Source organism: Pelecanus crispus, chromosome 15 (assembly GCF_030463565.1).
Source record: "Pelecanus crispus isolate bPelCri1 chromosome 15, bPelCri1.pri, whole genome shotgun sequence".
Classification (NCBI taxonomy): Eukaryota; Metazoa; Chordata; class Aves; order Pelecaniformes; family Pelecanidae; genus Pelecanus; species Pelecanus crispus.
In genome coordinates this window covers 1,062,535-1,078,399 of record NC_134657.1, presented here as the reverse complement: position 1 = coordinate 1,078,399, position 15,865 = coordinate 1,062,535, and the positions used below count along the sequence as shown (strand labels likewise).

At 57.7% G+C, this 15,865-nt stretch overlaps 1 protein-coding gene across 3 annotated transcripts in view; it reads left to right on the top strand.

Annotated features, from left to right (window-relative positions):
* Positions 1 to 2,205: 2,205 nt before the first annotated feature.
* The window catches only part of EPHB2 (EPH receptor B2), a 129,630-nt gene continuing 115,970 nt past the window's right edge, over positions 2,206 to 15,865 (top strand). For 2 of the 3 annotated variants that reach the window (XM_075721526.1, XM_075721522.1), the window contains exon 1: positions 2,227 to 2,290. In XM_075721526.1, the coding sequence (XP_075577641.1) occupies positions 2,227 to 2,290 (64 nt within the window). Of the gene's footprint in view, positions 2,291 to 15,865 lie in introns of all 3 variants that reach the window. The other variant, XM_075721523.1, reaches the window with a different exon arrangement.

Sequence of the window (15,865 nt, the reverse complement as noted above, 5' to 3'; positions counted from 1 at the left end):
AGTTCTTCTGAACTGAAGAAGGTCTCCAGTGACAGTTCCCCTGGGACAAAATCCCTACTGCCCCTGGCAGCGCAGCTCTGGAGAGCTGCAAGAAAATCCCAAGGGTCTGGGTGGACTCTGGCAAACAGACAGGGCTGCTGCTTGTTCTTGGACTCTAGGCAGTCACTTTGGAGAACTGGGTGGATCCTCTGGGACATAGCTGTCTAGGGCATTGCAGGACACAAAACCAGCCCTGGGATCAGGAAGGATTGAAATGATGGTTTGAGGAGTTTGGAAATGATGAGTGCTTTCTAACAACTGATGAGAAGTTCTGGGTGCTCCAGAGCAGCAGGGAGTGAGGGGACCATTACAGAGCCTGGGAAATGGGGGAGCCCCAGGAGACCGCTGGGATGGTGGGTAACTGCAGGGATGCTTGGGGTTCTTGCCCTGCAGAGGAACACATCTGGAGGCAAGAGCAAGACCACTGTCTGTCCCTGGTTCTTCTGCCTCCTTCTATAATGAATTGAGCACTCTCCATGCAAGAGTGAACCCTAATGAGCCACTAAAGATGAAAGCTTCTCCACACACTGTGGAGCAGGGCCACAGGATTCTCTGGAGGCTGCTGCACTGAATGTGGGGCCAACCTGTATGACCAGTAACATCTGCAGAGATAGGAGCTCCCAAAGTGGATCAGAGCCTGCAGTTGGCCACACTGAGTTGACAAAGGCCATTTGGCTCATGCATACGGCATGAGGGAGCCTTGACCTCCTCCTAACACACCCGTGGTTGGCAAGAAATGAGTCACTTGCAATGGGTCAAGGCAGGGAATCCAAGATGTTCAAGCTGCTGCTGCAGCAGAGGGACAAGGAAGAGCGCAGTGAGGCAAGCCTGGTTTTTCAGCGTCTTAGACACTTTGGTGAGTTGAGGGGCAGGGATCCATCCTGGCAGTCCAGTGGCTTTTCAGCTCTTGGCCTATGAACCTTGCACAGCTCGTATAGAGCTCCATGTGCAGGGTGTGACCTGCACTGAGAAGATCCTCCAGGACACATGCATGCTTTCTGCAGGATGCATTTGACCCCCCTCCTGGCCAGAAGAAATAGGGACACAGCTACAGGAGGTGAGCAGAGGGGCACTGCTGGGTACAGAGTGGACCCTCGCAGGCTGGGCGGGGTGGGGAGGAGGTGTCAGTGAGGTGGCAGAGGGGGCCTCCTGGGGCAAACAGTCCTGGTAACAGGCACACATGTCCTCAAAGGTGCTCAAAGGGCAGATTTGGCTCCCAGGCACGCGGGGAGTCGGGGCTGATGGGTGGTGTGATGGAGAGGTGGAGCTGGGTCTCAGCTTGCACCTTCTGGGAAACTCCTGCTTGGCCCCGGCTGGCGTGCAAGGGGCTTGTAACCAACGCGAACTGCCCCACACGGGCATCGGAGGGAACCTCCGCTCCCGCCCCGCCTGGCTTGACTCCAGGGGGTCTCGGGGGGTCAGGGCTGCCCCCGGAGCCTGCCGGCAACAAGCCACGGATTTTGCCAACTCCTTTTTTTTTTTTTTTCTTTTCCTTTTTTTCTTTTGTCCCGCTGGACATGGCCCTTTCCCCGGCCGGGCGCTGCCCGCAGCCAGCACGCTGCCCCCCGCCCCCCTCGGCCCCCCCCCCGGACACCCCACGCCCGCCCCGGCGGGCAGCGGCGGGGGGCCAGGGCCGGGCGGGCGCAGCCCCGGGGCCGCCAGACCGGAGCGGGGCTGCGGGGCGGCGGGAGGGGCGGCGGCGGCGGCGCCCCTCCGGGACCCCCCTCCCCGGTTTTCGCGGCGCGCAGTCAGCCCCGGCGAGGGAGATTTGGGCTGAAATCACGGCTTTCTCTGGATGATCGACAGCTGCGGGAGAAACCATCGGCGGGCGGGGGGAGCCGCCGCCCGCCGCCCGCCCGCCGCCCCCCGCCGCGCCGCCGGCCCCCCGCCGCCCCCCGCCCCGCCGCCGCCCGCCCGCCGCCGCCGCCCGCCGCCCGCCGCCCCCGCCGGCAGCGCGGCGCCCCGGGGCGGGGCGGGCGGCGCGGGGCGCTCCCCCGCACGGCGGTGGCGGTGGCTCGGCCCGGCCGCGGCGGCGGGGCCGGCGGTGCGCTCCGTGCCCGCGGCCGTGCCCGCGCCGGCGGCGGCCCCAGCGAGGGGGCTCGGCTCTGCGCTCCGCCGCCGCCGCTCCCCCGCCGCCTCCATGGAGCGCCGGCCGCGCCGCCTCTGATGCCCGGCCCGGCGCGCACCATGGGGCCGCTGTGGCTCTGCTGCCTGCCCCTCGCCCTCCTGCCCCTGCTCGCCGCCGTGGAAGGTAAGGGGGGGCCGCGGGGGGCGGGGGCCCTTCTGGGGCAGGGCGAGCGCCCCTTCGCGCTTTTCCCCCTATTTTTCGGGGGGGGAGGGGCGGCACTTCGTCCCCCTCCCCCGCTCCCCGCCGCACCCCTCCACAGCGCTGGAGGGGAGGCGAAGTTTTGGGGAAGTGCTGCCCCAGCTGGAGGTGCTGCCGCCGAAGCCCGGTGCGGAGCTGGGGGGCCCCTCGTGCGGCGTGTCCGTGTGTCCCCCCCCGCGGCCCCCCGCCCCGTCCCCAGACCCTCCCGATCGCTGCCTTGCCCTTCCCTCCGCCGCCCCTTCGCCAAGGTGGGCATCCCACGCCGGCACCGCGGCACCCCCGCAGCCGGTCCCCGGGTGCCGGCTGGGTACCGCCGAGCCTCTCCGAGGGATGCCCGGGCTTGGCCACGCCGTGCCCGCTGCCGGTGGCTGCGAGAGGCTTTGGGGCGCACCCCGACAAGGCCTTGCCGGCATCCCGGAGCTCAGGGCCGGCTCCCCGGCGTCGGCGTGGCTTTCCCGGCGTCCCCGGGAGGAGCTGGGCTCCCCGCCGAGTTCCCCCGGTGCTCAGACAAAGCAGAGCCAGGCGGCAGGTGGGGAGCTCCTGCGGGCTGGGTGCGCGGGGAAGGCGCTGGGCGGGAGCCCGGTGGTGGGACCAAGGCAAGGGGGGACCCGTCTTCCCACTCCCAAGCCCATCTCAGCCGTGCCTGCGTGCCTCCAGCCCGCCCGCTGCACGGGCGCCCCGGGAAGCGCTGGAGAACCGGGCTGGGCAGGGGTGAGACCAAGGTGTCAGGCCGAAAACTGGCTCGTCGCGGCACACCACCGTCCACGGGTATCTGCCTGTCGTGGGAGGGCCGTGTCCGAGCGGGCGAGGGACGGGGTGGCTCTGCCGTCCCCCCAGCATCCCCGGGCGGGTGGGCAGGCTGAGCGGCTGCCACCGGCCTTGGGTGTGGAGGCGTCGGGCGGTGGGAGCTGCACGGACGGTGCTTGTCTGGAGCATGGATGAGGCACCATTTATTAACTTGGAGTTTTGGGAGATGACTCATGGGTTGGCCAGCTATACATCGTGATATTTACAATATGGGAGCTTGGCATAAATAGGACTATTTACGTTGCAGTGGAGAGCGCTAGCCAGCTATGCTATTCAAATGAGCCCAGTATGTTTTTAATTATGGGGGGGGTGGGTTGGGGTGATGAGCGTGTTTGTGGGAGCATACGTGTCCATGTGGGACGTCTGGCCTGATCAGCCGGAGGCGCTGACACTTACAGCGGGGTTTGTGCTTGGCCGGCGGGGCCCGAGCAGGCTTGGCCATGTGGAGCCGACACTGCTGACTATGGCAGGGGAGGGAGCCAGGCGCCTTGTGCAGGGACGGTTGCCACCTCTACCCCGCCCTGCCCTTCCTGCGCACCGAGAGGAGCTGCTGGGCGGTGCTGGGGGGTCGGTGACCAGCTCCCGGTGCTCTTGCTTGCTTCCTTATAGACGTGGGTGACCTTCCCACCGTCATGGCAGGAGCAGCGGGGACTGGATGCATGAATGCCTGGGCTCATCCCAAGGGATGGGGAATATGTATCTGGGGACCAGGGGGCGGCCAGTGCTGGCGGGGGGTTTCACCCACCTGAGATGGTCGCCATAAGGTGAGCTCCTCCATAGATGGGGATGCTGCCAGGGAGGTGGTCAACAGGGGCTCTGCACACTTCTCACACTTCTCACTCTTCCAGTGACCTTCCCCTTCTGGGGCTGAACGCATTGATTTGGGTTCAGCGGGGTCCCCCCCACGCCCCCGCTGTTGCCTCCTGCCTGGTGTGTGTGTGTCGCAGGGTTGCAATGGTGGCTCACAGTGTGTGGCAATCAGCTACCATGCCCCAGCCTTCTCCTCCTTGCAAAGGCTTCTGGAGAGCTGGCGAGGCGAAAGCGCGCAGGATGCAGCTCTCTGGGCGCGCCTCTGCTCCTTCCTCCTCTTTGGGAGCTGCCTCTTCCTGGGCTCCCTGGGATGCTTGGATGTGGTATCCATCTGCATCTCTGGATGCTCTGGGCCGGGTCGGTGCGGGCAGACGGACCCAACAGCGGCTGCTGGCCAAGGAGACGGTGGCTGGACCCCACCACATCCCCCTGGCCACAGGGCACCTCCGTGGTGGCAATGCCTTCTGTGCTGCCACCACCAGCTCCGGCAAATTCAGGGCCAAAGTTGGGGGAAGAAAGGCTCGTTCAGGGGAAAAACATGTTCTGGTTATTTGCCTGGGGATCCTGCCTCCTGAGTCCTGTTTTCAGCTCTGCTACAGAGCTTTTCTGTAATGCTGGTAATTTCACTTGTCTCCTCTGTGCCTCAGTTTTCCTAATTACAAGGCGTAAAATAATACAAGCGTCTTTCCCAAGGGAGCCGCGAGGTTTTGTTAATGAACATGACAAAGTGCTTTGGGATCCGTGGTTGAAAGCGCAGCCTTAGTCAGTGTGCCTGTGTGTGGGGTGTTTATTTATCTACATGCTTTATATTTCTCTGTACGACATATATTCACTTGCATTTAACAAACCTTAATTAGAAACAAAGCCGATAGGGAAGGAAATATAAACAGGAGTGTGCATGAAAATTGGAAGTTGATTACTCACTGGCCAGCAGAATGCGTGTCTCGGGCTCGGGAGGAAAGGCTGTTTGGTTAAAACCGGCTCTGTTAAAAGGAAATGTGAAAAGAACGTAAAACATAAATCAATATGGAAAACAGGGAGGTGGATGACAACGTACATAAAGCAGAGGTTAAGAATTGCGTACAGTTGTTAAGGCAGTTGCAAGGTAACGTATCTGCAGCTGAGAAAGTTCAGGCTTATAAAAGGAAAGTTTTTTTGTGTGTTTTTTTTTAAAAAAACAAAACCAGAAAGTCAAGAACAAAGGAGTCCTGGAAGGGTCTGGATCCCACACCGGTTGGTAACAGTGCCGCTATCACTAACGGCTCCTCTTTGTATTCCTGCTGGCGTATGCCGCACGCGTATCTGGAGTACTGATACTTCTGAGGTATTTTTGGGGGGAGCTGGGAAGGACACTTAGGTATTTTAAAATCAACAGCGTGGCTAACTCACGTGTGAGGTGGGGGGGAAGAACCCGAAGGCGCTCTTCACCCCGTCAGAGTTAACTTTTCATAAACCTTGCGGTGCTGGCAAGTTTCCCGAGGGCTGGAGGAAAGCCAGCCGTGTGCCAAAAAATGCGAAAGGAGAAACGAGATGGCCCTCGTATCTGTGAGGGTGCGGGCAGCCCTGGAGCCGGCAGCACACAGGTAGTGGTGGGCTCGGATGGGCAAGGGGCAATCGCCCAGCGTGAGTTTTGCTGGGAGGCAGCATCACGGGCGGGTGCGGCGCCTTGACGTTCAGCATCCTTCTGCGCCAGGCAGCTGCGGGCCTGAGCTCCCCTTGGGCTTGGAGAGGCACGCTGGGGCAGGAGGGCCGTACCCTCTCCCCGGGCAGGCATCCCTGGGGCACGCCATGGCTGAGGTGCTGGACATGAACTCCCGTGCCAATCCTCCAGGCAAGCTGGAGACAGGACCTCTGTGGTCCTATTTAGTTAGTAATGTATTATAATGTACACAATATACATTATGCGTTTATTATGTTGCATACATGTATGTAATTTACAGTATATTGTATTTTATATATGCTATAACATATTTTATTGTTAAAATGTGGTCACCTCTCTTGTGCACGTGATTGTGACACTGCTGAGCACCTCTGCAGCCTCCTCCAGGCCCAGGGCGGTGCGGGGGGACGGGGTGGATGCCAGCGAACACAGGGCTTGGTCTGTGTCTCACTGTGTCCGGCTTCGTGGTCACAATAGTGGAAGACTTTAGCCATCTCACCGAGGTTACAGGTCACACCTCGGTGCTCCAGGGAGGTGGCGTGTGCCCAGGGCGTGCCAGGACCATAGGAGCTGCAGAGCATCCCGGCAAGCCCAGCACACTCTGGAGGGATGCGGCAGAGTAGCAGTTCCAGGCAAAAACACAGGATCTGTGAAGAAGCCGATCCATCCCATGTGTTTGAACTCCAGATCTGCAAACCCTGTCCTGAGTCCAGGCTGGAAACAAATTTTTGACAAATGGAACTGAGGCATGGAGCAGAGACCATGGTTTCGGGTCAGCCCTGTGCTGCCCGTCACCCTGCCACTGCCTCCCCTCCCCGCCCCCGTTTCCTGGGTTAATTTTTGACAAGGTGCATTCCTTGCACCCACCTGCCCTTTGCATTATTGGGGCAGCAGCAGGGGGAGAGAAGTCCTTTGGAGACCAAATGGGTGCCTGATTTAAACATCCGTGTAGCTGCCATTGCAGCTCTGATCCTCTGCTTTTTCTGGGCGGGAGCAGCAGTAACTCCTGATCCCTGCTGTATTTCCAGCTTCTCTGGGTCATAAAAGCCGAGGGAGCAGATGCTGAAGGGAGATGCCAAGGGGACAGGGCCGGAGGGGATGAGGGCTCAGGGTTGGTGTGGCCACCAATGTCCCTGTGGCTCCTTGGGACACCCTGCAGAGGGATCTGGGGGTGCAAAGGGGATGTGGCTGTGCCTTGGGGATGCTGCCAAGGGGTTTTGGGGCTGTCCCCCAAAGATGGGAGCAGCGGTCCCCTTTGCAGACGGGCTAAGGATCTGCCTGCACTAGTCTGCGGCCGTTTGTGTACACATACCTGAGCTGGCTGTAAAGAGGGGTGGGCACCAGCGGGGCTGCGAAACCTGCCTGAGGAGCTGGGTAAATACTGGATGCTGAGATACTGCCCGAGGCCTGAGTGCTTTTGTGCGAGTGCAGCCCAAGCTGTGATAAATGAGAGTCTAAGCCCACCGCTCCTGCCCCAACATGTGCCCGCTCCCGACAGACTGACCCTGCTGAGATGGGTGTGTGTGGGTCTGTCCGGGAGCGGGTGCAGAGTTCCCATCCTGCAGAAAGTCCTTTTTTACCAAGAGTGAGCCCCGTCAGCTCCCATGCTGTTTGCAGTCTTTCCCAAACCAGGTTTCTGGTTTGCAGAGATGCCGGAGCGAAGCACGGCTGCCCGTTGGATCACGTCAGGATGGGGGGAGCTGGGAGATCCTTGGAGGCAAAAGTTCAGCTGTTAGATAAGGGGGTAACGACAGGGCCTCCCGTGATAAGGTGCTGACGCGCAGCGCGGGCAGGAGGGAGAGGCAGCACCCCGGGGGGGGTTCGGGAGGGGCTCTGCCCTGGCTGGTACCCAGGGGTGCAGGGGACACTGGGGGGGGTATCACTGGGGATGCTGGAGGTGGGGAGGGACCCCTCAGGGGCTGGGAGGCGGCAGCTAGGAGGGTGCGAGGAAGGAGAGGTGCCGCAGGGCGTTGTGCAGGGATATATTGATACTGACTTTATATCGATATCGAGTGTCTCAGGAGCGTGTTGGACGGATGGCAGTTTGTGCCAGGTTGCAGGCACAGGGGTGGCTGTGTGGGGCATGCCGGCCCCCCTGAGCAAAGCAGGATGGAGGCAAAGGAGTAAGTGAGCATCAAGCCATGCTGTCCACCCCTATCTGAATTTCCATGCTCAGGGATGAAGGGAGCGGCATTAGGTCTTTGCTAGCCCTCTGACCCAACTCACGGCACCGATTGCCAAATGTTAAGGGAGATGAAACAGGCCATGAGGGCAGAAAACACAACTATAATTGTGGATGGTCCGTGCCTCCGTAAATGTCACACAGGGGTGTTATTCAGAAATTATAGTTTTAGTGACTGTGAATAATCGTGGCTCTTCAGAGAGCCCAGGAGAGGAGGATCTCTTGATTTAGACCTGAGCATCGTGCGTGATGCGATGCAAGGCGTGGGGCCGGCTCCATGGGAGCAGGTTCAGTCTCCCGGCAGGCATGAGAAGGGGCTGGTGAGCTCCAAAAGTGGGTGAAGCTTTATCAGTTGGTCTAATAAATGATGTTCTTTCCACTTTACCTCTCTCAGAGGCAGACCATCGCATCTGGAAAAATGACCAGCACTTAAAAACACTATACAGGAACATTTTGTAAGTCAGGCAAAACGAAGGAGCTAGCTGAAGAAGCAGCTAAAATAGCGAAATACTTGCACATGATGTGGGAAATGGTATTAAAGCTCAGGATAAATGTCTAATATATGAGTTTTAAAAAAGAAAATAAATCTTGATTAAATGGCAAATTGAAGGAGGTCACTGGAGGTAAAAAGATGTTCTGCAGAAAGTGAAAGTGGTGTCTAAAAGGGGAAAATAGAAAAAAATCAGAAACTGGCATGGTGAATGCAAAACCATATATGGCAGGCCAGGAGGAGTTTGAAAAACAACTTGTGAGAAGAAATGAATTATCCCCCCAGCTCCCTCCCTCAACAAGTGAGAATCAGGAGGTTAAACCCCACCAGGATGGAGCATCTGGGGAGACTTCAGTGTCCCCCAAAATGGCTGTGGCCAAGGGGACTCCTGCCAAGGAGCTTTCCTTCCCAGGGCAGAGCTGAGAGACTGCCTGAAGTGATGGCAGAAGAGCTTATACTTTAGAATAAATTGGTAAAACCAATACTGGGACCAGAGCATACGGGACAAGCATCCTTTAAGAAGAGCTCCCTGGGTGATCCAGGAGATTCCAGAGCAGTAATTTTAGAGGAAGGGCTCTTATGGATTAAAATCTGCTTAAAGAGGGGGAAACAAAGAGTCGGTTTTCCCACTGGATGGGGGTCAGCATGAGGCTTGCGCTGTACGACGTATTTATAAACGCGCTAGAAAGGGGTGGGAACTCAAAGGCGAGAAAGTTTGCAGATTATACAAAATTATTCAGGACGATAAAAACAACAGTTGTCTTTAAAATATTGTAAAAGGATCTCATGACACTGGATAACCAGGCTATAAAGTGGCAGATTAAATGTAGTCAGTGATGAATGAAAAGGGATTCACATGGAAAAAATTACCCTAAACCCATGCATGCACAGTGGCAGTCTTTAAATTACTTATTAGCATTTTAAGAAAGAGATCTTAAAGTCATTGTGGATAGCTCTTTGAAAGCATCAACTCAGAACTGAGAAAGGCTGGGAAGGGAGGGTGAAGATGCTTGTACAGGAGAGGTACCCGGGCAGGGGGCTTCAGGGAAGATGTAGCTTGGGGGGGGGCACAGAGGTGCGTCGGACTGTGGGAGGTGTGAATAAGAGGGTGATGAAGGGGTGACGATTCATTATTTTATATTTTTTCACTCGCTTTTGAGTTCTCAAGCAGCAGGTTTAAAACCAGGAGCGATGGAGGGTGGAGGCAGGCGTGCATTGGGCAGGGTGAAGCCCACCCCTGCCCGTCCTGGGTACTGGGGGCATTAGGATGGGCCGGGGTGCAGAAAGCGGGGTGCTTTCTGCACCTCCTCCCTGAGCATCCCCCTGCTGCACTGCTGGAGGTGTGAGGGAAAACAGGAATCCCTTTGGCTCGGCCTCCTGTGGCGGATGCACTATTTGAGGTCTGTCCCGAGGGGGAAGGTGTCTTCTGCAGGCTCCAATGCTGGATGCCCATGCTTGGTGAGGGCCCCGTCACCCCCCAGCTTGGCTTTCAAGACCATCTGCAGCTTCTGAGGCAAAGCGCGGGGGTGGTCCACGTCGCTCTGGGTGCTCATCGCCTTGGCTGTGATGGTGGACCCTCCAGGTGTGGGAACATCTTCCAGCCTTATGCAGGCTCTTGATTTTGGCAGGGTGGCTGGGCGAGGGTAAGGTCCCCTGGAAAATGCTCATTGGCGCTCGTCTTTGCCCTCCTTGGCGTTTTGGAGGGCGAGAGCATCTGGCTGGAGCTGGGGGAGGAGAGGAGCCACCCTCAGCCCGGGGTTCATTTCGGGGGGGCAAAGGCTGGGTTTAGGGGAGGTGCTCGGCCCCTCACCCACCAGCTAAGAGGGTCGGGGGTGGTGAGGGCGGCTGAGCGTGTGAACGTCCCCATGGCGGAGGGGACGCCTTGAGAAGCGCGGGCTCGTGCTCAAAAGGCCAGACAAAGGGAACAATGGGCTCCGCGGCCGGGCTCCTGGGCAGCCTGCGGCTGGCTGCTGAGCCCCCAGCGCGGGAGAGGAGGGGGAGGCAGTTGGGCTGGCTGCGAAGGGCTCGGTTCCCCTCTGCTTCCACCCATGCTTTGGGGGTCACAGGGACACCTGGTCCACAGCGGACTGAAGGACAAACTGTGTCCCACGTGATGGTTATCGCATGCCAAGCAGCTCACTGCCTGCGCCCAGCTGGGCCAGGCTTATTTGGGGTCCGTCTGCCCGGCAGAGGGCTGAAACGAGCCCTGCTCCATGGGAAGTGTCACTCCAGTTGCCAAAACATGTCCCCAAAGTGCGGGAGCCTGGTGAGCTCTGGTTGCATGTCCTCGCTGTCCCTGCATGTCCCTCCCCCTTAGAGGGATCCTTGTTGGGCAGCTGGTACAGCACAGCTCTGCTACTGCGAGGCAGAGGAGGGGGAAAGCCAGGGAGGGCGAGGAGGGTCAAACAAGGGCTGGACCCTCTGGACCCCCTGTCTAGACCCTCTGTGAGTCTGGACGACTTCAGCAGAGGGATGCAGGAGAGACAAGGCATCTCCATCCTCCACAGCCCTGGTGCACAGCTGTCGTGGGAGGCTGTGGATGAGAAGCATCACATGCACTGTGGTGTGGCGGTGCGGGTCCTTCCTATCCCGGAGACTCTCGGGGCAAGGGAGGACCGATTGGAGCGCTCTGTCTTGGAGCAGGGGACAGGGAGTCCTTGGATGGTCTTTGGTCCCCAGAGGAGATCCTGCTTTTCTGAGCCTCCCAGGCGGCCACTTGGTCATGTGGGGTGGCCACTGAACCCAAGTGCTTTGGCTTGGGTTGCTTGCTGAGACTAGAGGGTTGTGCATGATGTGTCTGGGGACAAACTGGACAGGAACAGGCTGTTCAGATGCCTTCAGGTGTGTGGTTGCTTTCACCCAAGAGACTGAGGGGTGTGTGTTCTACCAGGACCTGTATCTGCCTGCATCCACTGTTCTCCACTCCCTCCAGACACGGGCCGGTGGCCATGGCTGATACTCCTGAAGGGAGCTGGCAGCATCCTTCCCTGCTGCTGGCTCCCGTGACTCTGCAGTTCATTCTGCCCAGGTATGGACAAGGTGCTGCCTCCAATTTGGCTTCAAGCCTTTCTCTCACGAGATGCATCTCTTTCTTGCAAGTTCAGCTTTTTGTATGGCCAGTGTTTGAGCTGTTGGGTAGGGTTGATGGGACTCATCAGTCTGACCAAGGAGGAAGGCTTGGTCCCAGGGCATGCATGGGGATGACACCTTTATCCTGTATCTACCACCTATTCTGAGGATGTGTCTGAAGAAGCTGTTTGTGGTCTTGAATAAGAGCTAGGAGTGCTCTGGACTGACAAATACATGTGCAGCTGGTTTGAGGCAAGGTATGATAGAAAGTCTGCTGAAGATCAGGATTGGGCCAGCTAAATGAGCTGGGTGCAGCAGAGTGGAGGTTGAAGAAGCCCTGGGCCATCACAGAGAGGTTCGTGTGGTGGCAAGCGGCTGTGAGCTGGCCAGGCAAGCCTCCCAAGCCGGTGCGCTCCACATGCTTGGGTGTGAGATGGGCTGGAGCACGTGAGGGGTCACATCTCGCTGTGCAGAGGTTACAGTCGCGTTTCATGATTTGCTTTGCTTGTAATCCTGTTTCCAGGCTCCACAACTGCAACTCGGAAACCTTTACGGTGAGCCTCACTTAATAAATCTTTGCCTTGTTTTCCTTTTAAGCCTGTCTGGTATCAGGGGACAAAGCGAGCAGGAGAAATGCATGAACTGGGGGAAGCGCGGATGAAATAAAACAAGGTGTACGGGCTGGCTGGAGTGCATTGCCTGCAGGGAGTGGGGCTGGCCAGGCTGCAGAGAGTTAATTGTGGCATGCCAGCTTTGGGGAAAGCATTTCCTGCGGATCTCTCCTGCAGGATCCCCTCCAACTCCAAGGCTGCTTGCAGAGTGCCCTTGCACATGGGGCTGAGTGCTGGTTTTGTGTCCTCATCCCCAGCCTTTGTATGCACACCTCGGCATGCAAGCTGCCTGCGTGCATGCCGAGAGAGCACCTGCCTGTTAAATGCGAGCAGGCACGTGGCTTCTTTGCTGCTCTGGCGTAGAAATGGGCACAGCTCCGGGAGGGAAGGCAAGCTGGTGATGATTTTTTATTCACTTTCCCTGGGGAGCAGAGAGCGGCTGGTGCCTGGACGTGGGGAATGGCCGGTGGCAGGGCATTAATTGCCCAGCCCTGGAGTGTGCCGGGTGGTGGGATGGAGATGTCTGCCCCTCTGAGCTTGCTCCTGCCTGGCACAGGGCGCGATGCTGTGGCAGTGAGGGGGTGGATCGAGGCAAGCAGAGCAGAGTGGCCTCACCGGGTACGGTTTCCAGCCAGGTTGGACAAATGCATTCCCCAGGCAGAGCCTGGAGCCACCCTTGACCATGCTGAAACTGGGACAAAGCCTCGCTCCTCTTACCCACCTCATGGAGGGCTGGATAGTCCAGGGTGTAACAAGGACCCTCCTCAGCTTCTCCCATCCTCACTGCATGTTAGCACCACTCTGGAGGCTCAGAATGGATAAACACAGGAGCGTGCATGGTGCCATGTGGAAATCCCTTGACAGCAGACACACAGCAGAGCAGCAGGGCGCTGGCAAGGGCTGGAGGAGCAGGCTGTGCCCGCTGCTCTGGAGGGGAAGGGGTGCTGAGGGTGTCCAGGACTTGTCCCCATTCATCTGCTCTACCTTCGGGGAACCTCAGAAAGAGTCCTCAGACAGATGCAGAGCAGTCGGGAGCAGGGCAGGCACGAGAAAGGTGCTAATTAGGATGTTGGCAGCATTAGTAGGGGTTGGTGTCTGGCTAGTGGGAAGTGTTGAACAGGCAGTGCAGGGTCTGCTCTGTGTCGTGCTCTGTGTAAATCTCCAGGCAGCAGGCAGCTAGCGAGTCTGCAGGTGGGATGAGGCCAGCCCGGGTGTGATGGAGCTGTCCTGGGGTAGGTGGGTACTGCTTTGAGTCCACCCGTGGCAGCTGGGTGATGGTTGGTGGTGTGGCTCTGTCATGGGGGACCAGATACACTCTGAGCATCACCTAGTGATGGGGAGGTGCTGGCTTCCTGTGGCTGCATGCTGCTGCTGCACAGAGCCAGCACCTGAGACACCTGGTTTTCCCCTCCTTTTGGCTCTTCACCTTTCTTTTTCCAAGGCTGTAGGCAAGATGGAGAGCAGAGAAGTTGCTAACGATGCTTTTTTTTTTTTTTTTTTTTTTGGTCTGATGTCAAACTCTTGTGCCTTCAGATTGAATAGCTGCCACGAGATTTTGCTGTGACTGACACCTGTTCTGGCTGGAGAGCAACAGCTTTTGATAAACACAGATCCTCTGGAAATGCTGAATTTACTGGCAGCTGCTCCCATTTGTCGTCTAGTCTCTGTTCCTGGGTTTGGCTAAACCTTGCACCTCTCTGGAAGGTTGCTGATGTTCCTCCTTGGGTTGAGCAGTGGCTGGGGCGGTTTTCTGGGCTCCACTGGTTTATGGTGAGGCAGGAGGTGCAGACACGTGCAAGTAAGGCTTTGCTGGGCAGCACATCCAGGCTGGTCCCTCTGGGCCAAGCACTAGAGCTGAGCAAGTGCCTGTCCCCATCCTGGTGGGACATGGCTCATGGCTGTGCACATGGGGGTGAGTGGGCACATGCCAAAAGCTGAGCAAGTCAGCTCATCCCCGGCGTTTGCTTTCATCCCTTAGCATTGCAGAAGCCCATCCCTGCTTATCTGCGGGCCTGAGGGTGAAGTACAACCTCTCCGGCCTGGGTCCCACAGCGCTGCTTTGCTGCTCCCTGTTTCCATATGTCTCTGCATAACAAAAGGTGGGGCTGCACAGAGGGGCTTGAATTTTGGACTGGAAAGTAAGGGGGGGACTGCCAGGGGCTGCGGTAGGTTTGGGAGTGGCACATTTGGGGCCCAACAGGAGGGATCAGTGGAGCCTGCGCATCCCTGTGGCATGCCGGACAGGGTGGCAGGGACTGCCCACATGGCCTTGTGCCAGGGGAAGCGGAGCAGGTCACCCTCAAGGAGAAGTCTTGCCCTGTAATTTGGGTGGCCTAAATATGACCTGAGCTCCCACTTGTGGGTGCTGAGCCGATGGAAAGCTGACCTGGCATTTTACTGTGCATTTGGGAGGTCCTCAGTGTGTGGGCTACAGGGGGAAAAGGGAAAAAAAATGGGATTTGCGAGGTCAGCCCTGGGTGTGTTGTCCAGTCTCGAATTGCTTGGTGGCCAGAGGGGTGGAGAAAGGCTTGGCCCCTGCTGTGGGTCTCCCGGGGGCGCCGGCAGCTCATTGAGCCATGGCGGCATGCCCACCCCATTGTGTTTCTATCAAGGCGCCCATTGCCCTGTGCCGTGTGTGCTGGAAGGAGAAACCCCATGGGTGCACGGGCTCAGGTGATAGCATCCGGAAGCACTGCAGGACCTCCTTCCCTTCGGTGGCAGGAGTGTGCTGTACTCTTGCACAGGGCTAAAATAAAACCACTGGCAAAGTCCCATCCCACATAAAAAGCCTGGCTGTGCGCTGAGGGACACGTCTCTCTCCTGGCTGCTGCAGCTAAGGATGCTCAGTGCAGGGTTTCTGAGGTGTCTGAGGTGTTCTGAGGTATCTTTTGTTTGATGCAGAAGAAGGGCTTGAAATCGATGCTAGCCTCTTGTGCTTAGTGTGCGCCAGAGCTTTAACTCTGAGAGGCCACCTTGCATGGCTGTGGGTTAACATGAGCATTGGGAGCCCACCTCGAATGGGTGTGTGGTGGCCCCATCATGCCAGGGAGTATTATGAGGGCAGCCAGACAAACTGATGGATGAGTCAACAAAGCCAAAAAAAAAAAAAAAAAAAAAAGAAAGGCCTTGGTTCTGTTCCAATTCTATAACAATAAAATGAAACAAACATCATGTTCAAATTGCCTGAAGAAATCCCACCTACCAGCTGTGCCGAGGGAGACCCTGCCGATCTGACGTCGAGTGGTCCCGCTCCCTGTGTATGCACATCCCACGTACAGTCCTGTTGACGCGTTGCAGCAGAGGGGGTTCCTGCCCCAGCCCCCCCCCTCTTTTCCCCTTTCCAGCTAAGCATGAGGGTCTGGAGCAGGGAGGGGTTTCTTTGCTGCGCAAGCCTGTCCTCCAGCGTGGGTTTGGTGTGACCCTGTGCCAAGCCTGGGCTTGGAGGTAACCTCTCTTCCAATCTCTCCCCCTCTAAATCTTTATTTCCTTCTCAGACAGTCAAATTAGAGCACCCTGGGGGTGGTTTATCCCAGGTGGGCATGGTTTCCTGGGTCAACGTCTGCCTGAGCCGAGTGGTGGTGTTCAGGATGTCCTCTTCCTGGAGAGGCCATGGTCTCTGCTCCAGCCATGGAGTGGGAGCCTGGTAGCGGCAGTTGGGACACACAACTCTGGTCATCTCAGTTTAGTGAGGTTGGCTCAAAATCAAGTGTTTTAATGGCTCAGAAAATGTTGCTATGGGATTTGTCCGGTGTCCTAGGAGGATGGTGGAGAACCCTGTGCTGGTCCTGCGACTGCTTCTAGGAGAAAAGGACGTTGAAGCCTACTGCTGAGAGCATGGTTCTGCAAGAGCAGTTGCGTCTCCTGCACTCAG